General features: G+C 33.4%; 2 protein-coding genes and 1 long non-coding RNA gene across 5 annotated transcripts in view; 2 read left to right on the plus strand and 1 right to left on the minus strand.

Moving 5' to 3' along the window:
• The first annotated feature begins 2,186 nt into the window (after positions 1 to 2,186).
• Positions 2,187 to 9,312, plus strand: LOC117122935. Of its 3 annotated transcripts, XR_004447772.1 has the most exons (10): positions 2,187 to 2,230; positions 2,752 to 5,276; positions 5,445 to 5,613; positions 5,723 to 5,864; positions 6,117 to 6,356; positions 6,451 to 6,575; positions 6,946 to 7,085; positions 7,581 to 8,442; positions 8,716 to 8,843; positions 9,022 to 9,312. It is a non-coding gene; the product is annotated as an uncharacterized LOC117122935 (long non-coding RNA). The 3 variants fall into 3 exon arrangements; XR_004447771.1 differs by having other exon boundaries at positions 6,117 to 6,575; XR_004447773.1 differs by lacking the exon at positions 6,117 to 6,356.
• A 2,062-nt stretch (positions 9,313 to 11,374) lies between these two features.
• LOC117122938 lies at positions 11,375 to 24,870 on the minus strand. The gene is made up of 5 exons (XM_033268717.1): positions 24,716 to 24,870; positions 14,864 to 15,007; positions 14,552 to 14,636; positions 14,086 to 14,129; positions 11,375 to 11,913 (listed from the first exon to the last, which is right to left on the minus strand). Exons 1-5 carry the CDS (start codon positions 24,789 to 24,791, stop codon positions 11,726 to 11,728), a joined length of 537 nt encoding a protein of 178 aa, XP_033124608.1. The 5' UTR covers positions 24,792 to 24,870; the 3' UTR covers positions 11,375 to 11,725.
• A 1,536-nt stretch (positions 24,871 to 26,406) lies between these two features.
• LOC117122940 (lipase maturation factor 2-like) overlaps positions 26,407 to 27,336 on the plus strand; it is a gene marked incomplete in the record, with an annotated part of 23,168 nt that continues 22,238 nt past the window's right edge. The window contains 1 exon segment of the mRNA XM_033268720.1: positions 26,407 to 26,616. Within this exon segment, the coding sequence (XP_033124611.1) occupies positions 26,523 to 26,616 (94 nt within the window).

Below are 27,336 nucleotides of genomic sequence, written 5' to 3' on the forward strand. Positions count from 1 at the left end.
CCATGGGGATGGTGATTGATGATGATGACATAATAGGCGGTGGAATAGTTGAGTGATGAAAGGACTAATGATATCAAAATACGGGCAAAGATCATTTTTTAAAGGTAGAGGGGAGGGGGCTATTGGAAAATTTAAAGAAACTTAAAGAAGGAAATGACACTCTTATATAGTAAAATTCCTCATCATCACATCACCATCATAGTAAAAAAAAAAGGTCCCCGACGGGGGCCGATGCCCCGACAAGGGGGTCAGATTTCCCCGACGAAAGCAAAGTTTTCGAAAGTTGTCCAGGGGAAAAGCCCCCGAAAATGTTATCAATTTAGGGGTTTCAAAGGCTTATTTAATCGATTTTAGAGAGTTTAATAATATGTAGAAAATACATATATTTTTTTTTCTCCCCGACTAATTGTGTTTTTTCTCCCCGACCGGGGGGGGGGGGAATTTGCATATACTTGTCAGAGGACCAAAAGGTTCTGTAGTCGAGGTGGTGCAGGACAGAGGCTTGGGAAAAAAACTGATGATGTGGTAGAGTACTTTGGAGGGGATCATTGGCCCTCCACTGGAAAGTTTTCATTTTAGGTCCTACAGATGCTCGGAAATGCCCTTTCCTGCCTCTGGAAAATGTGATGAGTGTATACAGGCCTAATATTAGATTTTCAAAAGAGCAAGGATTTTTGGATGAAATAATTTTAATTAATCTAGTATCTAATTTTGTTGGGTTTCAATTTTGACCATTTTTTTTTTAAATTTTTTTTTTTGAGACCAGTTAGAGATATTTTTCTTCTTAGGATATGCTAAATTTGCCAAAATTACGCATAGGCCTAACAAATATGTTAGATGCTAAAGGGGTCTAAATTATGCCATATCTGACCAAATGCTTTCTATGGGCCTGCAGTGACTTCATTGACAAACACTAGTAGATCCAATAGTCACAAATTCTTTTGTTTCTGAAGCCATGACAATAGACAATAAACGATCTAGATGTGTATAAGAGACAGACTTATTACTACTAGCTACAATACGAATTTTCCAATTTTAATCGGATAAACAATTTATCTTATAGAGAGACGATGGGCCTAATTACAATTTTTACAACATGATTGCTGAAGTTTAGATTCATTGGTTTTATTGTTTCACTGCTTTTAAACAAAATTGCCATGGCTATGGCCTTTATTATCAGAAAATGAGAAAGGGTCACGGAAAATTACTAATTCAATTACATATATTAACTTTCCCATGACTGTATATTGTAATATAATTGTATAAAAGTTAATTGTTAATAATAATTAATATTCAGTAAAGTTAGCCAGGCCCGGAGAAGGGGCCTAAGTCAGGATTTAACAATAGACTCTGCATATGGCCTAGATTTATATAAACAAGGATTAGACTACAATGGGGCTGGGTAGCTGCCACCAAAAGTTTTAGGATTTTAAATTTACTTTCAAATGTGGAAGTGATTTTGAAAGTTTGATGTGACATTCAAAAAGTTGAATTTTGAAAGTGTGCCATGGTTTTAAAAGTGTGCAGTGAATTTTGAAAGTGTGACATTTCCGAATGTGTGAAGTCAGAACGTTCAACGTTATTTACTCCAATGGAGGTATCCAAGAATATGTTAATCACTAATCACAATAACTTTCTTTGGATCAGCAAATTAATATATTTATTATTCATTTCTCATAAATACAAAAGCACTGTATCAAAAAAATCTTTATAATACAAAATTTCAAATTACAGACAAAAAATATCTGAAGCTCTGGTAGAATTCCCACCTCCAAAATCATAGATGCCCCTGTGGCAGGCAAATCCGGATCTGACGTTGTTGTTTACATTGCCTATCATATTTATTTCACATATTCCGTCTTTACATTGATAAAAAATACATGGCTTAATATACTCAACATTTACATAATAAAATTATGTTCGCATATACACTAACAAAGGAATCAATCAGTTTGACGTATCGGCAAGAAAGAATTTACAAGGTAATGACCAAAACACTTTAGGCAGTGGCTATTGTTGTTTTGACAGTTAGGCCTACATTTTCAAACAAATTTCCTAATGTTGATTGGATATTATTGTTTTAATCCAACCATGCATACAATAGCATCCAATCATAGTTAAGCTTCCAATTTTGAATATACCGGTTAAAAAGACTGTTTCTTGGTCTGTTTCATTATTCTCCTATAGTGTGACCAGCGGAGGAGGGTGTAAACAAAGAGAGACACAGCGGGTGAGTACCAGAGTAAACATTTAATAGGCCTGTAGGGCCTAGGCTAATGGTTATAAATATAATAATGTAAGCCTACTATTAGAAGTTACTCTGACGAAGGTTAGAGGACGGGTTGAGAATTGTCTTTATAATAAATTGTCTTCAATTGCGAAGTTGTTAGCCTACTGTATCTGAGGACTAGCTTAACGGCTGCGACACGGCGCTTAACGATTTGATTTTCTAAGGCCCGCCTACCTATACCATAGCAATTTCTGAAACGAGAAACATTGGAGTTCTACCAAAGAACATGAATAGCTTACTATCTTTGGTTCTTGGCCTACCATGATTTAGTACGTATGAGTTTCGACGTTATCATTGTGATTCAAATAGGTATCGAAGTACAGTAACTGTATAGCCTATATATTGTCGATAAGTATGCTTACATTACTTCACTACCACACTGCTCCACCCATGTATCATTTTTTTCGAAGTTACTTATATGCAACTAGTGCTCTAATAATATTGCTCGTGTTGTATTGCAGGTCTTACAAGTGGATGTCATACTGACGTCCATGGATACAAAACAAATTTTAGCGCCAGTCAGGCAATTTATGCGCCAACACTCCAAAGAATTGTTATATGCTTTTTTTTGGAATTGATTTAAAAACGTTATTTGACTTTTGGCATCTATCTAATCATCCCCTGTCTTATTTCATTGCATTTCATTTTCATTTCATTTTCATTTCATTTATTTAAATACAACAACATATACATCTACCTTATTTTCTTAACATGCACTTAATCAGCACATCGATAGAATATAATTATTTCGTAGGTGTTATTTTATTATTTTTATTTTATTAAAAATATTTTATTAATACTGTCGTAATGTTAGTTTTAATTTTTTTAAAATCTTTATTATTTATAATTATTATTATTTTTATTACGTTAGGAATCGCGTAAATTTCGTAGACGCCAATAGTCAAATTTGAAATATTCACATACAAATACGAAACTATTGAAATTTTATATAAAATTTTGCCAACTGGAGTCTTTCGGCGTTTGTGCCTTTTTATCCTCCTTGACGTGCTGATTTGATGAACGCCATCGCGTCTTCGAGCATCCAAGCATCAATCATAGTAAGAACTAACATGTGCTGAAACCAAAAAGCTAATATACACAGGGCGGATCCAGAGATTTTCTGAAGGGGTGGGGAGTGGGGACACAATAAGAAGTCCACGCCACTCCCACCTCGGCCCCACCATGGTTGGTGAAAATAAGTGGTAAATAATCTAGCTTTCCTTCGCCCACTGCTGATCACCACTGAACTCATGGGTGCACTGTCTTTTTTCATCTTTCCTCTCTCTAACTCAAATTTTTCTCCCTATTTTTTATTTTTTGGCTTGACTGATGGGGGAGGGGCGGGAACGGGTCTCATGCCCCCCCCCCCCCCCCGCTGGATCCGTCCCAGATATAGAACTCTATATAATACCTTTTTGGTTAAAATGTGTTTCTTCCATTTCTACTAACACACAGGTTTAGACATTAGGCTTTTCTTTTTCAGGGCAACGAAGCTAATAATAATTACGGCTGATCTTGTTGATATTATTCAATGTTAATACTGTATAGCATATTTAGCTAGATTTTATAATTGCAAACAAGGTTTAATGATTATCGTATCATACAGAATTGCGATGATAATATAGATGAACCATGGGTTCCATGGATAAACTTCCAATATAGGCCTTCTAATTACCATTATAGGCCACTAGCTGTTACTAGATGCTGATAATCTGACAACACTGCATGTAGATCATATATTCTGCAAAATTTTGACAACATCAATTTATCATATAAACAGCATCAATTAGACTATTTATGAATGTATGTATTATGCAAATTGAACTAACACTTAGACCGATATAGAATAAGACAGTTGTTGTTTAATTATGTTGATTATATGCAAATGTAACTGGACCACAGGTAAGTTACTAACACAGCAAGACATCGCTTCGAGCATCCAAGCATCAAACCAAGTAAGTCAACTAACCACAGGATTGTTTGTGTAGAAGAAACAATCATACTAATATTGTACCCAATGCCCATCTTGTAAACCACTTTATTTAAATCATAGTATTTTTTATTTATTTATTTTTTTATTCGTTTCGATAGTGGGTTAGGTCAGTATTTTGATAATGATAGCAGGTGCTGCCTCAATGCGTCTTCAATTGTATACCTATGAAATTGTTACAATAAATCTGTACTGGTACATTTGTACAAACAACTGTGTCTTGACTCCTTCTTTACATTGGTATCTGTGTCTTTTTTTTTTTATCACATTTATGGTCAGCCCCTAGTCCTATACCAAACATTGTATCCCTATGAATTTGTTTCAATAAATTGGTACATCAGAACATGCGTTTATGTCTCGTTTATTTAACATCCTAAGACGTGTTTTTGTCTGAATTTGTTATGAATTGTAATTTTGTAAATGTAAAACAATAGTAAATGAAATTCATTTACTATTGTTAAATTTCAGTGTATGTAAATCCAAGGTTTATAATAACTAATAGTATGTCTTTTATTTCAGAAATTTAATACATTTTGTTGTTCACAGACAGTAGCAAGGCGACAAATACCTTGTGCATCACAGGTCTTTGTCACCATGCAATGTGTGCGGAATAAATAAATATTATTCGTTCAATAGTATTTTATGAACTTTCGTTAGTTTATTTCATTTCAGAAGAAAACAATCTGGTGATTTTGATAATGATACTTGAGGAAATATGCTAACCTACTGATTGGCTGGCGGTACTTCTACCTATCGACGTGGAATGAAAGAAAAATGATGATGATGGTGATTGTGATGATGACGGTAGCGATGACTATAATAGTGACGTTTAATGAAGATTTTAAATTTTTGTGTAGTGTATTTGAGCTTTTTAACTGACTTTGATTTTGACTGACTTTGCTATTACAACATACTATAAAATGACAAATGATGGTGATGAGTGACGACAGCGATGACGATTAACGATAATGAAATGGTGTATCCAAACTTGCAAAGGTAAGTTGTAAGATAATGTTTGAACGTCTGAAAGTTTGCAAGGCCACTTGGTGAGGTTGTGAAATGACGTGAAGTGAAGATAGGACTATAATGGCCATATTAAAAATAAATAAAAAAAATAAATAAATAGAAAAAATAGATATTTTTTATAATGCGTGTGAATTTCAGAATAAATCAAATCAATTTGCTAGGTGGACTCGGGCTTCTTCTCTGCTTCTTCTTCTAATGGAGAATTATCGACATAAAGTGCTCATGAGGATGATGCGGATAACGAGGATGATGACGATAGAGATGATACTGATGGTGATGATGAAATGGTAGACCTGTGCTTGCAAAGGTAAGTTTGAATGCACATATTAAATTGAATTGTATAAAACAACACCATGATTCATGTTAAAGTGAGCTCATATTTTTTTTTCTTAAATACATATTCATTATTTACGTAGTGGTTGATATGCAAAGCAGTAAATGCTTGTGGACACTCCCCGACCTGACTTGAATTTAGAGTGTGATCGACTTAAAAACAAGGAAATATGTGGACGTCGATGATTAATAATGATCGTATGGTGATGGACGGCTGATTTTAAGGTGAGTACTTGTACTTTTCCGCAAACCTTAATAGTTTTCACACAGTTTATTGTTACATTGTAACTTTTATCAAAATTCTATTTTTTATTATTTTAATTTAATTTAATTAATTTTTTGCCATTATAGTTTTTGTATTACCATTGTTTTCTTTATCATTCTCATGATTTTTTTTTCTGGCTATCTTGTACTTTATGAATTGTCACCTATGCCTGTGTGAGAAATAAATAAGTATTTAATGTTACTTTATTTCAGAAAAAAACCCTGGATTTCGATAATGATTCTTGTGGAAATATGCTGTGATTGGCTGGTGGTTCTTCTGCCGATGGATAATTTATTGACTTGAATTGAAAACAAAATGAACAGTGATGATGATGATGTATACTTGTTCATATCGACATGAAATGAACATTGAACGAATACGATGATATAATTCAAGATGATAACTAGGATGTTGTTGCTGATAAGGATGGCGATAGAGCTGACGTTGAAACAGTAACGACGATTCTAATTTTACAGTAGGCCCTACAATACTTGATTACTTGTAATAGACTCTTGAATCTTTACTATGCTTATCTTTCAATCATAGAGCCAAATATGGACTGGAAAGGACGATGACAACTATAACGATGATGCGAATAACGAGGATGATGGCGATAGGGATGGTACGGATGGTGATGATGATGATGAAATGGTAGACCTGTACTTGCAAAGGTAAATTTTAATGCATGGGGCTTGTGAAATAAACCTACAGTATGCATGGATGGTTAGCTTGCTTGCTGTTGTCTGCCATTTAGTTGCAGGGATGGCGCCAGGATTTGGCCGACGGGGTGTCCGAGGTCATAGGAGAATGTTCCCATACCAATTCTGTGAGTCCAGGGCCCATATCAATCTATTATTGCAATCTGGAAACTTGATTACAATTTTTAGCTGTCGAGAGGGTGGGAGAGGCGGGCCGAGTATCCTTTTTGCTAATTGTGTTTCACATATTGAATTAAATTGAATTTATTTAGTATAAAACAACATTATGATTCATGTTAACGTGAGCTCATACTTCTTAATTACATATTCATTATTTACGTAGTGGTCGATACGCAAATCAGTAAATGCTTGTAGACAGTCCCCGACCTGACTGGAATTTGGTGTGATCGACTTAAAAACAAGAAAATATGTGCACGTCGATGATTAATAATGACCGTATGATAATGGACGGCTTATATCAAGGTGAGTTTCTGCAACCTATTGTGTACCGGTAATGAAGAATGCTCTTGTAATGCGAATAAAAAAAAGGTAGTGATGTTGCTGTGATAATTTTGCGAATTACTTAGATTCTTATTTGTAGGTCTATAGTTCCAAGCAATTTGTTTATTATATCCATCTTTTCATTTTAGAAATATTAATTTTGTCAAAAGCTCAATCTGCAGTGGCAAATCACTTGTACTTTTCCGCAAACCTTAATAGTTTGCTCACAGTTCATTGTTAGATTGTAACTTTTTTCAAAATTCTAATTTTTTTCTAATTTTTACCATTATCATAGCTTTTGTATTACCATTGTTTTCTTTATCATTCTTATGACATTTTCCCCCTGGGTATCTTGAACTTTTATGAATTGTCACGTATGCCTGTGTGAGAAATAAATAAGTGTAGCATTTCCTTGTGTTTGGCTACTCCTTATTATGCCCCTTAAATTTTATAACATTTAATGTTACTTTATTTCAGAAAAGAAAACCTGGTGATTTCGATAATGATGCTTGTGGAAATATTCTATGATTGGCTGGTGGTTCTTCTGCCGATGGATATTTTATTGACTTGAATTGAAAAGAAAATGAACAGTGACGATGATAATGATGATTGTGATGATGATGATGATGATGAAATGAACATTGAACGAATACGATGATATAATTCATGATGATAACGAGGATGTTGTTGCTGATAAGGATGGCGATAGAGTTGACGTTAAAACAGTAACGACGATTCTAATTTTACAGTAGGCCCTACTTGATAACTTGTAATTGACTCTTGAATCTTTACTCTGCTTATCTTCCTATCATGGATCCAAATATGGACTGGAAAGTTTGGGTGGTTCCTGAGAGCTTTAGTGATTTGGGATTTGAGCTGATTAAGAGACTTTGCCATTAGTACAACCTAATAAAAAAAATGACGATAATGGTGATGATTAAAACGGCAGCGTTGACTTTTTAGTGACTATTAACGATAATGAAATGGTGTAGGCCCTAACTAAACTTGCAAATATAATTTTTAAGATGATGTGAATGCATGAAAGTTGACCTTGTTTTTCAAAGCGGCTTGGTGTTGTAAAATGACCAGAGGGCTATTGGGCTATGCACAGGCTTAGACATCTATACATTTTTATAACATAAAATTTGTTTTCATTTCAGAAAAGAAATAATAAGGAATTACCGATTTTCTGATTAAATCATATCAACGTGTTCCTTTTGACGGTGAATATCAACTTAAAGTGAGGACGATGATAATTATAACGAATATAATCTTGTATATGATGGCGATAAAATGTTAACGTCACGGTGACGATGAAATGGTAGACCAACTTGCAAAGGTAAGTTTGAATGCCTGGGCTTGTGAAATGATGTGAAATGAACCTTTGGTTGGATAGACTAATTGTATTGGTCAACGATTTAAAGAGTGGCGAGTGAAGACCAAATTCCGAGTTTATTGAAACATAATATTACCAATTCTGGGGTAGGGGGTCCAGGGGCCATGTCATGATTTTAAAATTAACTAGGATTTGTTGTCTGTCTTGAGGATGGGGTTTTTGCAAATGTCAATTGTTTTCATATGAGATTACGCATAGGTCTATTTGTAAACACAGCCCGACAGAAGTGGTTGATATGCAAGGCCTTGAATACTTGTGAACTGCCGCCGACTTCAACCTACTGAAACTGTGTACCATCGACTTAGAGGAATCTACTGGTGGATTAAAAGTTGATTATACTAAAGGTGGGTTTCAATGTTGATTTCTTGAAATTATACTACCAACAAATTAGGTTATTAGATCCACACGGGTTTCATCCTAATGTGCACAAATCACATCGCCCCCCTCCCCCTCCCCCCGTCGGGAACATTCTGACGCCACCCCTGCAAATAACGATGAATGTATTTTTTTTTATTTTCGCAGGAATTTGGAACTGTGACCAACCTAATATCAGTATGACATAGAAAGCGAATTTTGTTTTGTTTATCAGCAGAATAATATCATTTCCGAAGGAATAAGCCAATCTGGTCGATTTAATTTAGAGATGCCATGTATTTTTGAAAGTGTTAAGCAATGCCTTAGTCAGAATTTTTCGGGTGGACCCACTTTACGCGTAAATTCAAATAATGTGAACCCATTTTCTTAAAATTTCACGCAAAAAACATTTTAACACAAAAATATGAAAAATCTGGACCCATTTTCTTAAAGTTTGCCCATTTTAGGCTAAATATAAGAAATCTGGACAGATTTTTCAAAAATTGGACTCATATTATGCATAAAATTGCATAATTTTGACCCAGTCTTTGTGGACCCATTAGACAAATTGTGTGGGACTGTCCCAACTGTCCCGATTGCTGGCTACGGCATTGGTGTTAAAGAACATGAACGTACAATTAGATAAATGGTTAAGCCTACTTGTCATGCAGTTGGTTTTAAACTATAAATATTAAAATGGGCTAATATGTAATAATATTTTTTATAATATTAATAATAAAAAAACATTAACAAAATAATAGCCTGCATTAAAATAATATATGATAGACAATCATACGAATACAATATTCATCTGTACAATATTCATACAAGTGTTTCTTTGTTCATTTTGTATATTTGTTATCGTACTTGTGTTGTTGTTTGTGTTGTAAATCGCTTTCATATCATTTCATTTCACCCTAACCTAGTCCACCCTCTCTCATGTCTAACTCAGGTTGGCCTAGATAGGTTGTAGTTAAGTTAGATTAGCTTGATAGATAGGTCTTTGTTTAAGTTGTAGAGTAAGTATTAGCTAGGTTAAAAAAGTAGTTTTCCTTCCTAAATGAGAGAGGAATGGACATTACATTAACCTCCATTATTTAACATCAGTTCAATGTATCCTGTATTGTATCACTGTATTGCATAACAATCAGACATCACTCTTCACATTGCGGACGTCCAATCAGAACATACTATTGATCAATAAAAGTTACAACATAAAATAAAGACACAAATAATTATAGTTTTGAAAGTATTACAATTGCAATGACATATGCTGAAATAATTTCTTGCGATAAATTAACTGTTGTTATCATTTGATATATATATATATTCAATTGTGGTAATTGTGATGTTGATGGAAATAAACATTGTTAGTAAGGCAGATGTTATATGCTTAATTGGATTTATTTTGTCACACCGGCATCCTGATCATATATTATTATAATTGTTTGATGAGGGTTCTTCATGAAGAGAAAGTGAGAGGTCCATACATAAGGAAAAAAATGAGAAAAAGTATTATTGTTGTGAAGGTAATTTTTTTATTTAAAGAGGAAGTTCGTTCCATGGAGAGGAAGAGGCAGAAAATAACGAAAGCTTCAAGTGCGGTTTCTGTACGAGATGTGGGAACTGAAAGATTGTTTGAGCAAAGCGAAACAGTTATATTTATGACGTCAAACACTGCAGACTAATGGGACTAATAATAATGATAATAATGATGATAATGATGATGATAATTAAGTCCTCGATTCCAATAATTCTTATCATGATTTTGTTTAGTAATAACGGCAATAATGATTTTAATATAATAGGCCTATATGATAATATAATGTCAATGCATACGTTTCTGCGCTGTGGAATTCTCCACACAATCTCACAGTCAGCCTGCAATAGCTCATTCCATTCTTTGTGTCATTCATCATCATGATGATTTTCCTCTCAATTTTCCATCCTATTTCCTTTATAGTCTGTAACGTTTTTTAAAAGACTAACTTGTCTCACTTGTGATATCTATCTGTTCTTTAACGAGCAAACATGAATAATATTTAGAAATACATTTTTTTTCTTATTCTCCTTTATTGATTTTCCAAGAATATCATCATAATAAATCAGTTTAATTGCATTTCTTGTTTAAAATGACAACTTTATTATATACTTAGCCTTCGATTCCTTATTAAGATTGCTTTCAGTAATAACGATAATTATAATAGAAATAACAATAATATAAACCGTCCTTTTATGCCACAGAGCAAAATATTAATTTTTCTTAATACTGGGAAACTCTAGTTCTAACAAAACCGCTATCATGTGTGCCCCAGGCTGTCTCAGTAATTAGGGCTTTGCTGCAGATCTAAATATGATACCACTAATAATAATGTTAATAATAATAATAATAATAATAATGATAATAATAATAATGATAATAATAATGATAATAATAATAATAATAATAATTAATAATATAATAATAATAATACAATAATAATAATACAATAATAATAATAATAATACAATAATAATAATAATAAAAACAACAACAATAATAATGGGAATAATAGTAGTAATAATAGCAATAATAGTAATATTAGTAATATTAGTAATAATAGTAATAATAATTTTTTGTATCTCTTGTACATTTGTATTTTCTTCATCAATCAATGTACAGTTAACGACCCCAGCCCTATCCATTTATTAGGAATAGTTTTTTTTTTTAATTTACGTATTTTAAAAGAAATTACAACATAGTGTACTGAAAGTATTTAATAATATTTATTCCATAATAATATGACCAAGACATAAACCAAAATAGAATAAAATATAAATCATAAAAAACATCTTTCTAGGCCGTAATCTGCCAGGCTGTCGTGGCTCATCTCTATCCCTGCCTGCCCTGACGGCGTCTGTACCAGTATGCTTGTCGCCAATTATAGTGGTTGTTCCCCTTCACGGCGAGGTACCAGTATTTACGGGGCATACAGTCACAACTTTGGCATCCATTAGTTTCTACACGGTAACCATAGTAACAAGGCCATGGGCATGAGCGTTCAGGACAATACGTTTTACCTACAATGGAAAATATGCATATTTAAAAAAAAAAATATATATATATATATATATATATAGACCAAATCAAAATAAAAACCATGTTTCTGTTTCCAAATTAAAAAATGTCTTATCTTTATTATTCTTCTTATTGATCAAGTTGCAAAGACCATGGAAATCCTGGTTTAATTAGACCTCCTGCATCCGCAGATTAACTTCTTGATCATTGCCAAGAATAAAAATTATATTATTTACGAATCTTCAATTCAAACAGTTTCATCTTTATTTCACATATGGTCACTGGGTAAATGGGGGTCATCTGTGGGGCACTCGCATCATTTCTATTTTCAATGTGAATGACCTCACCGGCTTTGAGCGGAGGGATAGCGGAAAACTTGAAATTATAAACTTAGTTCAAAACATCCAATGTCGTAATAGAATTGCAAGTGGTCCGACTCTCGGGGTTTCATGGAACGTTATTCTATTTGAAAACGCTCTGCCACAAAGGGGCATTTCCTTAAAAGACAATTTTCGAGCGAAATCTATTCGAATTCTAATAGGGCGCCTCCATATCGTAGCAGTACCTTTTTGAAGTTCCATTGCGTGCATACAAAATTGGGGCAGTCGGATACTTTGCAGTTGTACTCTTTGATAGTAATAGCAATCGGATTCCTGTTGTAATCTGAAGTCATAGCGCCACCACTGTTTTTGTTTTTGAACTCCCATTAACTCGATTTTTTTTTTTACCACACTTATGTTTCTGTCACGTATATATTTTTTTATCATCACAAGCATAAGTGGAATTACCTTCCAGTGCGATCCCAGTCCACAATAATAATTTTACCTTTTTCAAATCGCTAATAAAAGTAACATCGATAGGGGACAGAAAAGAAAGTACAGTTAAATTTAAATTAAAATGCGTGCCTACTATACATAGGCCCAAGTCATGTTGTTCCCCTAGGGTTATTGTCATGGTTCTGACTCGATCCAGGTTCGCTGATTTCTGGTACAGTGAATGACTGTTGTATCCTGTCATGTCTTTTTTCATGTTGCTAAGTTTTTTTTTTGTAGGCCTAAATCTTTTATCTTTTAATTCAATTTTATACATTTTTACAAATAAGTTTCTACTAGTGATGTCCGGGGTGATGTCTAATTTCATTTTTTTGCCTCATAAATACAATTAAAGTCAATTAAACACATTTTTTTCTCTTCTCTTTCTATAGCCACAGTAATAAAACAAATGCTGAAATGGTGAAGAAAAGAGACAAACTCCAGAAAGCAAATAGGCCTATATAAAATATATAAATATATAAATATATAATATATAAATATATTTTATATATTTGAAAGCAAATATATAAAATCCAAATAAATAAACAAAACAAAATATACTTTTAAATCTGATGATATGAAATTATTCTTATTTATCGTCTTATTCATAAATATAATATCAAACGCCCACATTGCTTGTTCACAATTTATTGAATTAGTTTACATTTGTTTCCCTTGCCAATCATATGACGTGCAAACACGTTTCCCATAATGATTTTCCACCAAAACAGGTCAGTTATCAACCTATAATGCCTCCGCAAAACTTAACTGAATTTGTATTTTTTAAGTGTCTATATGAGACATGTTCAAGACTTCAAAAACTTTTCCCCCAGATAACATTTGGACTACAGTATGTGAAACAGGGTAATACGAGTATGAGCAACTTCAAAAACATGACACGAAACACTTAAACCTACTTATTTCACCTATGTTTTTTTTTTTAGAACTTTTGTTTCCAATTTGACTTACATGATTCTTTGGTGTTAGAAATATTAAAAAACCGCAAGACATTTAATAATAAAAATCAATAGATATATTGAACTGTTTTTTTTTTAAATATATTACTTGATATATTGATTGATTGAATGATAGATCGTTTGAACACTCGATAAATTATTATTTGATTGATTGATTGATCGATCGATTGATTATAAGAGGAATGGCCCATTTCTACCCTTAGGTATGTGCGCAGAAGTTTTAGTAATTATATATTAACTATATATTGATTGATCGATTGATTGATTGATTGATTGATTGATTGATTGCATTGGGAATGATTGCCCATTGCAAGTCTTCATGAGGTGAGTGCACAGAAGATATTTTAGAATGTAGGCCTATAATAGGCCTTACTTTGTTACTAACCTGTGGTACATTGTGAGCATGCCCACACTTTACCGACACATGTGCTGAAATACAATAGGAAGCGACGTTACTCAGAACTCGAACCAAAAATGCAGAATGGTTATTTATCTAAACATAAACCATAATTATAGGAAATTAAAAAAAGGTCTTCTTTACAAAAGACTGGTTAAGGTTATCGTTAATAGTTATACAGTGAACCTTCCAATTCGAGACCGCTCTAATTCCGAGGCCCCTCTAATTAGAAGCCCATTTTCCAAAGAACTAAATTCAGGTCCCAAGGGTGGTTTCGAAGCGGAAATTGAACTGTATTTGGTGAAATTAGCCCTGCCTATCTTGGTTTTCCACTTTATGAAATCAGATATCATGCAATATTTTTTTGCCTTTAATAGAATATCATATGTATCGACTATACGCTTAGCCTATAGGAAACTGCTGTAAATTAAATATCAGTGCGCAAAAAATTTACCATTCTTTGCAAGTCCTCCAATTCTCTTTTCTGGAATTCATTTCCCACCATTTGCCATCTTCGTTGTCATAACAGTCTCTGCTTTCTGAAAATAGGAAAGAAGCAAAAACGAAAAGGAATTAAAATTTTGTCGAAAGGTAAATTGACCCGAGCTTATAATTCGTTGGTGAAAACTGCAATTAGTTGACGGGTACATCACAACAATCAAATAATATACATAGGCATATATAGTATTATTCCACTGAAATATTACTTAATCTTTAATAAGTTAAGAATTAAAATGTTCGTATATACGTAAAACAATGTAGTTACCTCCACATACTCCTCTATGACGTACAGCTAGATGCGGATTGACACACCTCCTCTGGTTATGAAACATACACATGTTGCTATACGTGACGTCATCAAAACCACACACCGGATAATATGACAAGGGACATGGGTTATGACATCCCACTAAAATTAAATTAATAAGAAAATATTTAAAATTAATGTTAATTTCAAAATAATATACGAAGTATAAGTATAACCCTAAACAAACCAAACTAATTGTTGTCTTGAAGATTATATGTTAATATCATGTCCGTTTGATTAACACGTTTGATTGCTCATAGACCCGCGATGGATTTGAACCAGGAACTCAAGTTCTGAAATGATCTATAAAATTCAGCAGTATACACCCAAGTTCATATGAGCCATATTGCACTCGAGACCAAAGGCTTCAATTCTCATCCTAAGGACGGGTCAACAGAAGCAAATACACAAGGAGATCAGTGATGGATTCGAACCATGAGCGACTGATCTTCTTGTGTATTTGCTTCTGTTGTTTTCCAAAGACTCAAATAACAATCTTCAACCTTTTAACACAAAGCTAAACCAACCCCCGAGATCACCCCAAATTTTCAGATCCAAAGGGTGGTCTCGAATTGGAGGTAGAATTGTATCGTATTAATTATATCAGTATTGAACCTAGACCTCGATATTTTTTAGGTGAAAGCGTATTATTATTAGGCCTATAGTTTCCCCTTTCCAACCTTAAAGATGTCATTTTATTAGACATGCGAGCTTTCGCTGGCTGTTAATGGCAGCTTCATCTGGCTGGTACTTAAGATACTGGATTCATAATAGTAGGCCTATAATAGATTCCCTAGTTCTAGCAGCTGCATAAATAATTACCTTGACAAAAATTATAGGAAATGTTTAACAAAGAACATGTGTCACTTAATAGTAGTGTCGTTGTCGCTGATAATTAATCTAATAAAACAATCTCTCTGTCAAGTGGATGCATTTAAGTTTTGAATACATAATACTAGGCATTTCAAAACTAAGACGCGAAAAGCTATGGTACGATATGTCCACTTTTAAAATCAATATGTGAGGAAGAGTACCGGTAAGAGAGGGGAGGGAGTGAGGGGAAGAAGAAGAGTAGGAAGTAAATACCATAAGCACATGCCTATTAAACATCCTTTTTAGACAAAATAGACAACCACGTGATTTTCATTTAGACATGCTATATTTTTATTTCCTTATATTGTGTTTACCGTAAACACGTTTTTTAGCCAACTTAAATTATACCTATATATAGTAATGATAATATAAGTTTAAGTTAGTGCCATATATTTGTATAATTTTTTTATTTTTTTGTAATTAATCATCTCAATTAATTTTATTATGCAATGATGATTCAATAAAATATACTAGAATATATACCGGAATATGTATATGAGTATGTTTATATGTGTGCATATGTGTGTATATGTATATGTAGTTAAATGAGTCTTAGCATTAAGCTGGTTCAATGGCACCGCCAATAAACTACCGCTTACAATCATTTTGCCGACATCTTATCATGGTTTAGTTGTAATTAATTCGCCCATTAACTTGTCACTGAACTTATATTTTGTGGTCCAATCAACTAATTGTATTGATAACTTAATTCTGATTGGTTTATACCGTTTATTATTCTTTATGTATAAGTAAGATCTCCAAAGTTTTCTCACTTTAACCATGGACTTATTAATAGGTCCATGCTTTAACGTTGATGGAGATAGCAGGAGCTATCGAAATATCCGTTTGATTTTGTTATAGCTTAATAAATTTGTGTTCCGCAAGTCAACTTTCAATGATTGTACACCGTTTTTTTTTTATTGCTTTTGCATTTTATGTGTAGATTAATACATATATATATATACATATACATTTAGACATATATATATATGTATATACATACGTATATATATATATATATATATATATATATATATATATATATACATATACATATACACACATACACAGGCAGTGCTAATAGTTACAAAATGTCTACACTTCACAGAAGACGCTCGAGTTTATCAGGAACCTCCGCTGGAATTCGTTGAATCCTGTTATGACGGTCACGTGACCCGGTAAAACAGAAAATGTTGATAATTTCAAAATTATAATTTAATTTTGACGGATTCCCTAGAGTCCATTATTTAGCATAGGCAAATCTAGGTTATATTATATGCAGCATTTTTTAAATTTTTGTGAGGGATTATCACCCAGTCATTATTAGTTCATTAGAATTTATTAGCCAGTAATTATTAACCTAATTTAATTACTATTTTAGTCTGAGGAGAGGGAAAGTGGGTGCGATCTATATACGTAGAAAGTTAAAAAGCATTGTAACTTTACGATACTTTTATGTAGGGTCTACAAGAAAGAGGACTGTAACAGGGACAAGGGTCGCTGTGGGGGTTACGGGCGCGAAGCGTGAGAAAGACTGCGCCGAAGGCGTACTTTTTTTTTTTGGGTGGGGGGTGATGAAGGGTCTATTATTAGGGGACCCATCCCATTATTGAGAACCCATGATAGTAATGTGCATATTACAATTTTCTTGTGAAAGTTTAATATACTTACCCATTATTATTTAAAAAAAAATATTGAAAAAAAATTCTACCTACAATTTCTATGGCCCCGGGGATCTTTCCCCCACCCCTCTCGGTGGTACTGCTTTTGTTTATTATACATTTACCCTAATCAATTGTAAATATTATTCATCAATCATCGTCATCATTATCATCATCATAATTGAATCATCATCTTCATCATCACCAACATCATCGTCATCATCATTATCATCATCATCAATATCATCACCACCACCACCACCACCACCACCACCATCATCGTCATCATCATCATCATCATCATCATCACCTACAATTGATCTACATCACCATGATCACTATCATCATCAACGTTGTCTTGTCGAATTCTCTCTTCTCGTCATTATCACAATCATCGTCATCGTTCTCGTTATCATTATCATTATAGGCCTAGTATTATATGATGATCCTCATCTTCGTCAGTAAATTAACCAACATCGCCATCATCGTCACCAGTATCGTTTCTCACCGTCGTAGTTTTCATCATTAACGTAGTCATGTTGCCGTAGTCATTATAGTTAGAACTGTGTTTCTAGAATAGACCTACGTAACGCCAATATCCTTAAAAGTCAACAAAATATGAATTTATTATTGAATTAGCTGCATAATTCAATGATTTCCTATCTTTGTTATAAGTACCTGTTACAATTCTCACAGGAGTTTACCTAGAAGCCTATATTAGCAAACCTATACATCAAGAATAAACAAGAAAATATTGTACGACGCTGCACTTAGAGTAATACTGATTTTAGTATTAGAACTCGAAAAAGCAAACAATTCTAAAAATAAAGCCAAGCTCTGGCGAGGACAAAAATGTATTGTTGTAGAAATAGATATTCTAAGACAACAACGGGGTGTATGAAGAAATAATCGGTAACGGCTACCTAATAAATTACGAAATTTTAAAAATAAAAAGGGGGAAACTAACTGGGAGAATTTGTATTCTAGCCGTTCCCTATATTTCTATACTTTACCCCCTCTGGGGCCTGAACGTAATTTGTTTCGCTTACGGTACCAAATCGTCTAGACGCGTGGACAGCTGACCGAGTTGTGGGCAGATTTGTGGAGTATAATATTCTATGAATACACACTAACGGAGCTTTAGGATTATCTTAGAAAATTAGTGGCACTCCAAACATAAATTGCAAATACACGCAATGCACCCCCACATTGAAAACGTGTCGTTTTTAAAGGCAAGAGTGTATATCAATCTAAATACAAGAATCAGTGATACTGTGAAGTCACTTTAATAGATGTTAATTTTTACAAGAATCAAAACAAGAAGCGACAAAAACATGAACAGCAAGATTAGCAGAGTATTAAAAGTGTGGGAATAATTGATAAAATAATAATTATAATATACAGAAATGTAATATAAAACATTTCAGTAATTATGACACAATTTATGTTGATAGAGTGTATCAAAGTTATCTCAGAAATAAGGCATCTTACAAAATGTGGGTCTACATTATACAGATATTATATTCTCCTGAAGACGATTGAAGCATCTCAATCGGAACGTCGAGATACAGTACATGCATACATTGCAATTTGCAACCACTGATTGCTCATCGGTCAATAATTGTACAGAAAAAAATGAAGCCACCGACACCATTTGCAAGAGCTCAAGTGAGTACCAGTCAAGACAAGTTTTTGGGGTCATTTGTTTAAATTATTGCTTAAAAAAAGGATTATTGCAATAGGCTACTTTTTCATAATGAACTTAAATTTTACGAAAGAATTTTTCAAATCAATTAACCAATCAACGTGCCTGATTGTGCAGTTTACAAGCAGTTTACAAAGCGCGAGCGATCTCGCATTGTTGGTCATCGTCACACCGATTCAAAATTTTTCAGCTGTAATGACGTATTTATAACTTTATGGGCTCCCCAACATGGCGTCAGTAGCCTCAATAAAACCAGCCAATGGACAGTCCAGCTATTATATAATAGAGATCATTTAATATCTTATGATACATGAAAAGAGACCACAATGCACACCCATTGTATCATGCGCAAGGTGGCGCGGATCATGTAACATTGCTAGAATGACGCTACAGTGCAATTGTTACACTGCTTAACTTTCTTCGACGCATATCAACCCGCGAATTAGCGTCGACAAAAGCTATCAGCGATAGCATGTAGCGATTTTATGGAAACCAGACATTACAATCTTATGAAAGCTGGATGGATGTTTCTGACTTAAATAAATACCAAAGGCATCCACATTTTATTTTTTTGCGAACATCTAACGAAGGAAGCACAGGTGGTAAATATCATGACCGTCTCAACAGACTTAACTCGAACAGCATACACATCACGTGCACTGTTACAGGTAGCAAACAAGATAATGGACTTCTGGCAAGTACAGACAGTAAACATAAAAAAAACATAAGGCAAAACAACTTTGCCGTGCAGTTTCGAAAGTAGATGCTATGGAAAAAAGTGTGTACTGAAGAAATATATCAATAGCCTAATTTGCTATGAGGGTTAGGTAGACCTAGAAAGGCCAAATACACTGAAGGGGTTGGGGGTGGTGAAACTTTCTATCACACCGGTACATCAATGATACAATAATCTAACTCTCAAAAACATTTTTTTTTTTTAAATTTAAATCTCAAAATATTTTGTTTTGTAATGTCTCTATCAAATGACTTCGCTGAAGCAAATAAAGTAAAAGCAATTCCCTCTGAAATGTAATTTCCGTTTCAATAAGTTAGAGTTGTCTGACACTTATCCATCAAAGTAACCCCATGGATTTGAAATTATACTCGGGGAGGAGTTTAACTGTCAGTTGTTTAAGCCTATATTATGTACATGTGAGTGACAGGTGCAGTAAGCAATGCCTCATTCATTTATCAATTATTCATTCATTAATTCGACTAAAAAAGACCAATAAACATTAATTATAACAACACACGCCATTGATTATTCAAGGACAATTATCAATGCACAAAGAGGTCACATTTTTATGGCAATATAAAAATGTTTCTTACATTTTATCTACTAAAACCCCTAAGGAGTATATTTTGTTGTTGTCACTAAAATTATTGACATTTCCCAAAACTGGTCTATCCTACTGTTTAAAGAAGCGTTTGCTTTATCAATAGAGTTACAGTTAAAAGTCTTTGAAAAAGCTAATTGGAATTATCAAAAGTGTAGGCATATTTTAAAGACTGCTTTAAAATAGCTCGCATATTGTATAATCTTAGGCTTGGACCAACAATTTATTATACCATCTTCTACTCAGACAATCCGACTTTTTTTTAGATCGGCTTGTAATATCTCATCTTCAGCATATCACCTCCAACAATACCAATTTTTAAAGATCCATCTATTATACTAAACTGATCTATGGTTAGACATGAGTTAAAGGTGGGTGTGATGTTAAAATGTACGTATAAATGCTTAGAAGACTCAACTGAGTCCAATCATAACTCCGGTGTTACGGGAACACGGAGAAAAACATTTTTTTGATATGTCGTACTGATTTTTCTAAGAAACTAAAAGTGTTTGACAAAAATTTCGGAACAGTTAATGAGATACATATTTTTGAAAATTTAAAAACTGGGAGAAAACGGTGGAAAATTGGTGATTACGCCCCTTTTTCACCCAGATTTTAAATATTCAAAAATCTATATCTCACACCGTTCCAGAGTTTTTGGTCAAAATCATTTATTTTCCTCCGTAGCCTAGCTTTTGGAAATGCGCAACCTAATGTTCATTAAAAACTGTAATTAAACTTCATTTGTTTTTAATCGTTTAATAAATAATAACTCGTGTTTGATCACACATGGAAATCAGTTGTCCTTATATTTTTCTACTAAGCAAGGCTTCAAGAAAATGTGCTTAGTGATTAAACTCTAATTATGAAGCTTGCTAATTTTTTTTTTTATCGTTTAATGAACATAACCCGTGTTTCTTCACACATGGATACATACAATTAACATTGAGTCAGTATTAAAGACATTCGATAGGATGTTTTTTAAAGTTCTTAAGCACCATAAGGGAGTTTCGCAATTGATGACTTCGGACCGGCCGCCGGATCCATTTGAAAGCCGTCAATTACAAATCACGAAATGCATCAATTTGCCCACGAATATAATTTCTTTAAGATTCAAAAATGGAATTCGAAAAATAATTAATTTTTTTAATTTAATAAAATATTGCATTATCAGTGATAACATATTTGTTATCAGTGGCGGATTCAATGTTAGAGGGGGTGGTGGGTGGGGGGGGGGCAGCCGGCTCGACCAGCCCCATTTTTTTTAAATGTAAAAGGAAATGAAGGAAAATCTGAAAATAGGCCTATATTCAAATTTAAATCTAAGAGTGCCTTTTTCTGGCGTGGGTGGACCCTGTATCGCTGAAAGTTCCTCCTGGGATCCCTCTATTTTGAGCTTTTAGATCCGCCACTAGCTGTAATTTAAGGGTACCGGTATTTCTTTAGGTCTTTACAATTTTTTCAAACATCAATAAAAAATAACGTGTGTAATCATTTTTTCTCATCACGAGAATTACCAGTGGAGTTTTTTTGTTTTTTTTTTTTAATTGATAGACAATGTTTTAAAAATTTTATTTTTATTTTATTTCACCAAAAGCAAACGGCAAAAAAGATCGCTCGTATCAGGATATGACATTAAGGTTTACATAATATAATAATTAATAGATTAGACCATAACACTGGTAAATATTAGACTCCGATCTAAACTTTAATTTTCGTGGCATTTAAACCATATTGAAAATTCAATAGGCTTATTTTTTATTGTCATTTTCTGGTTGAAACAATACATAGAGTAAAAGACACAGAACAAAAACGAAAATAAAAGTTCAATTAAAAGACATATATATTCAATTCACATGTAAAGTACCAGTATAAATATACACTTGATAATTTATAGGCAGTGAGTGCAAAATTATGCTGATTAATGCTGATAGATGAGTTGAAATAAATAATAATGGTGAGCTGATTTTATATTGGATTGCAGTTCAGCATTATAATCGCTAATAATATAAAGTAATTTTCGACAGATCTTAAACACCACAAGTCAAACTTTAGGCCTCTACCGAAAGGGTAAGAATCATTTTGATGTGCTAAGGTCAGTTTGAGACATAATGTCGACGGATGTTTCATTAATTGACATTGAACATTCGTTAGTTTTACTATGTTCCGCTCAATGACATATTTACTCAGCTATGTTAGATGTCCTTGAAAATGGTAATATTTCAATTAAAATATTATCTTCAAATCTCTTACAGAAATATCAAAATTGAAAAGTTTGTTATAAGCGTAATTAATTCCTAACCATTGTGGCCTTAAACACGTGAAACTATATCCGTCAACGGAGGATGACTCTTTCTTATGTATGTTATTGAAATTTAAATTCAAAAACATTTATTTTTCCAAATATAAAACATACAATTGGAAATTTGTTGTTTGATACACTATTTAAATTGTAAATATTTTTATAATAAAAAGTCAACGCACAGAAAATACAAGGGTCGTAACACACACGCACACACACACACAAACACCCCCCCCCCCCCCCCCCCCCACACACACACCCACACACACACAAACAAAACACAAAATTGCAAATTAGGATCAAGTTCAAACTTACAAAGTTAAAAAGTCAAAGTTTAAAAAAAAAAGCATAGTTAAAACCTTCATTTATAACAATGTGTAAAGATAGATTTAAATATGAAATCACCCGAGTTAAAAAGTTAAGTCACCATCAAAGGAAAATCAATTTATATAAAACATTTTCAAAGGTTCCTATCGGCTGCATGATTTATTAAAAATAACAACCGAACTTGGGGCAAACGACTCATGTTGACAATGTTGATAAAAGTGACTTATAGTTAAGATGCTTGTTCTGAGTGACGGTCTTGTACATGACAGGATTTTGGTTTAGGGCAGGCAATTCTCGAGTTAGCTTTGTTTTATTTAAAAAAAAAATATTTAACTATGGTGAAAATCAGTGTCAAATAATGATTTCCATTGGGGACACTGAAAACAAGAACCGTATAAATCTCCGTCCAGATTGTCCAATTTTCTTTTACAAAAACCTGTTGTATGCCCATATATAGTCATGATGTGCCTATATATGGTTCATGATGTAATATCATCATGACCATATTTAGGCATGTCACATGTTTTTGATATTCTGGACAGAACTTCAACACAGTAGCACAAGACAAAAGTCTAATTATGACGCCTGGGCACTGAAGTTGTTTTTGTTCATGAGAGAAATTCCTGTCCTAATACGATTTGAACTCAGTCCCTTGGGGTTAGAAGACAAGCATCGTAACTACTAAACCACTTATCTCCATTTCATGGTTATTTCCAAAGCCTTATGAAGGGACTTGATTTTATATCATAACATTGTCCCGTCATGTAATTTATCAATGTAGATGTTCTCGCCCCACCAACCCCACCCCCACATAAAAAAAAGCGAAAATAAAAAGTACAAAAGAAAATTTATCACATTTTGAAAGTCATGCATGGTAAAATTCACTTTCAGTCTTTGGCTAATAGCCATTTGCATACGCTAGTGCATGAGCTTTTATTCGAACTATTTAGTGGTCTTATTTACGATCTTGAACCTTATTGGCTCTAAGTCTAACAGTGTTATCGTCTACAGTAAGCCATCATCCCTTAGCAAGTGCTCCCAAGTGAACGGAAATACTTGAATGTAAACACAATAAAGTTTCAGCATAAAACGACAGCAAAACATCACAAATGTCTATAATCATTAACGCTAACTGCGTCTGAACCCCGCATTAGGGGCTTACCTTGTGTTGTGTTGCGTGTTCCAATACATACAACTTTAAAACTCCCACAAAATGATTTCCAAAACTTCATATGTACTGTATATATGTTGACATGGTAAAGATGATGACGAAAATTTTAAAGTTTTAGAGCGCTTTTCATCTTATTCTGATTAATTTCAAATAGTTACAGTTGACGCATATGCCAATCATATTTATTATTTTTAAGTTGTCGATAAATGTTTGCCGCCGAACCCAGATAAACAAAAAATTCCGTTCGAGATTGGAAAGTAATGTTACATTCAAAAACTTATAAAATTACTTTCTTGATAAACCATGTAATAGCTATATATCTGTAAAAGCATAATATAAACATTAACATTTCATAAACATGGAAAAACAGACAATAAATGTAAATTACGAATGCATAAAATTATTGATAAATTAAATATTAATTATGATCTTACTCTGAGCCGAGCATATACTGATTAGACAGGTCCACAGTAGGAGCATAACTAGAACAGACATCATGGACTGCATCATCTTAACAGCTTACAGCCACAACGACTCGACAACTTCTAAAATCTCTTGTTACCTCCGAAGTCTGGCCCGTTGTTTGCTGCATCGGTATTTAAAGTTCAACGAATGCCAGCTCGAAGAGGGCGTTGACTAGAGTGACTCGTCGTAGTGACCTATCGATCTGATATCACAAGTGGTTGCTCCTGAGATATCAGAAATTTATATATATTATAGTAAAATATAATTATTGATTCAAGTTAGATAAAAAATGGGCAAACAAAGCAATTAAAAGATCGAGCTACCGGCTTTCGTCCAGCAGTGAACATAGGCCTTACCGGTTACATAATACTAATTATTAATGTTATACACACACACACACACCCCCACCCCCACACACACATATAGGCATATATATATATATATATATATATATTTTTTTTTTTCTTATTAAATGCTTATTTCAAAGTAAAGTTATTTGAATAGATTTAAAATAGAATAAAAAGTAGAGCTACTAGTTCTATCATTTTTATTAGATTGTTTTTCGCATGTCTAGTTTGTATATATAAATCATTATCTTAAAAAATTGTATTTTTATTCATAAAGGACCTGTATACAATTGGAAGACATTCATTACTTACTTACTGGGCTTCGACATCCATTGTCTGATATAGCCCTCCTCAAGTGTCATCCATTGGATTCTATTATGAGCTATCCTTGCCCAATCTTTAAAAATGTATCATGAAAAAATGCTAAAAAAATTGAAATTAATTTGCTAATTTTGACGTAACTCAAAATTATCAACGATATTTTTCATACACAATCATTATTTTGATAGAAATAGGTTTAATATTATAGTGAAATAAAATATATGATTTATTTTTCAGCATAAAAGGCCTCAATGACATTTAAGAAAGGCAATTAAAGCTAATTTTATTCCATTATCGGATTAATGAGTGGACACAGATTCTACAATATGTTTACTTTCCGTAAGTAGCTACAATTTGCCATCGCAAGCTCGCGCGCGCAAACCAAACATCCTTATGCGTGAGCTTCATGCTTACGTTTCACCTCTTTTGTTTATTTTGTTTATACACAATCATAATTGTGATAGAAATAGTTTTATTAGTATGAATAAAATAATTTGATTTACAGTATTTTTTTTTTACCATAAAAGGCGACAATGACATTCAAGAAAAGCAATTAAAAATGTAATGTTAATACATTATCGGATTAACGAAATCTGTTTACTTTTCGTAGCTACTTTGCATATCGGAAAACCAGATGCGCTTACACCGGAAGCGCGCTTACAGGGAGCGCGCAAACCGAACATCTTTACGCGCGAACTTCATGCTCGCTTACGTTTTACCTCTTTCGTTTATTTTTTATACACAATAATAATTGTGATAGAAATAGTTTTAGTATGAATAAAATAATTTTTTTACCATTTGACTACAATGACATTCAAGAAAAAGCAATTAAAAAAATGAATGTTAATACATTATCGGATTAACGAGATCTGTTTACTTTTCGTAGCTATTTTGCATATCGGAAGCGCGCATACCAGAAATCCTTACGCGTGAGCGCGTGAGTCACACACTCGGACGCTGACGGCGCTATGCGTGAGGAAGAGTTTGTTGTGCTCGAATGGTGGCTCCCTACATTGTTTAGGATTCGAGAGTACCGGTATTAACAACACGTTGTTGTTTTATGTGCAAGCTGCAAAAACATTTTCATTTATTCTAGAAATATTGCAAAATGATTTCCATAGCTTTTACAAAAAATGCTTTTCTTTGGTGCATGTCAGCAGTGTACTTGATGGCATTTGCATCAATTTACCACCAAGCCCCAGGTAAGATTCAGTTGTAGGCCCTTCTTCAGCAGGGAAATGACGCCGCTCCATGCAGTTAGTGCTAAGTAGGGTCTGTGGCAGAATGCACCGGAGGAAGGAGTTTGACCTCGTATGATAATCAGATGTCTACCCATACCGTAGGCCTAAAGAAAAGTATAGTAGTATATCTTGATATTTGGCTTAGATCGTAGATTAGGAGACCAAATCGTTGTCCAATATTATTATTTTTTTGCTTTATTTCTATAGCACTGACTAATAAATTGTAGGTGATGTGTATAAAAAAAATAGACAGTGGATACTGTTACAACAGTCTTAATTAATTAAAAAAGGTGATTGGATGTTTTTTTTTTTTTGTGTGTGTGTATTTCGGTATTGTAGTAGTATTCTTTTTAACATCAAAATTGCAGTTTAAAGTGAAATACATAATTGATGTTTACAAAATTTAGTAGTAGTAGGCCTAGTCCTACCATATTGTAAAGTTTTCTTAATTGTGCGGACGATACCTCAAAAACCAGCTCAAATTTGAGCATAAATTCACTAGGTTAATATGTGCGCAGAAGTGTAATTACTGCATAATAATACATTATTTATGTAAGATCAGGTTAAAGCATAATGTTTGGTGAAATCTGCGCAGAACTCAGTTTTATTTTCAGAAATGCGTTGGCAGATTTCTAGGCCAAATTTTTTCGTGGAGAATATATCCCCCAAGCAGGTCTATAC

This window comes from Anneissia japonica, unplaced genomic scaffold (genome assembly GCF_011630105.1).
Source record: "Anneissia japonica isolate Jap-2015-1 unplaced genomic scaffold, ASM1163010v1 scaffold288071_len251177_cov169, whole genome shotgun sequence".
In the NCBI taxonomy this organism is placed as follows: Eukaryota; Metazoa; Echinodermata; class Crinoidea; order Comatulida; family Comatulidae; genus Anneissia; species Anneissia japonica.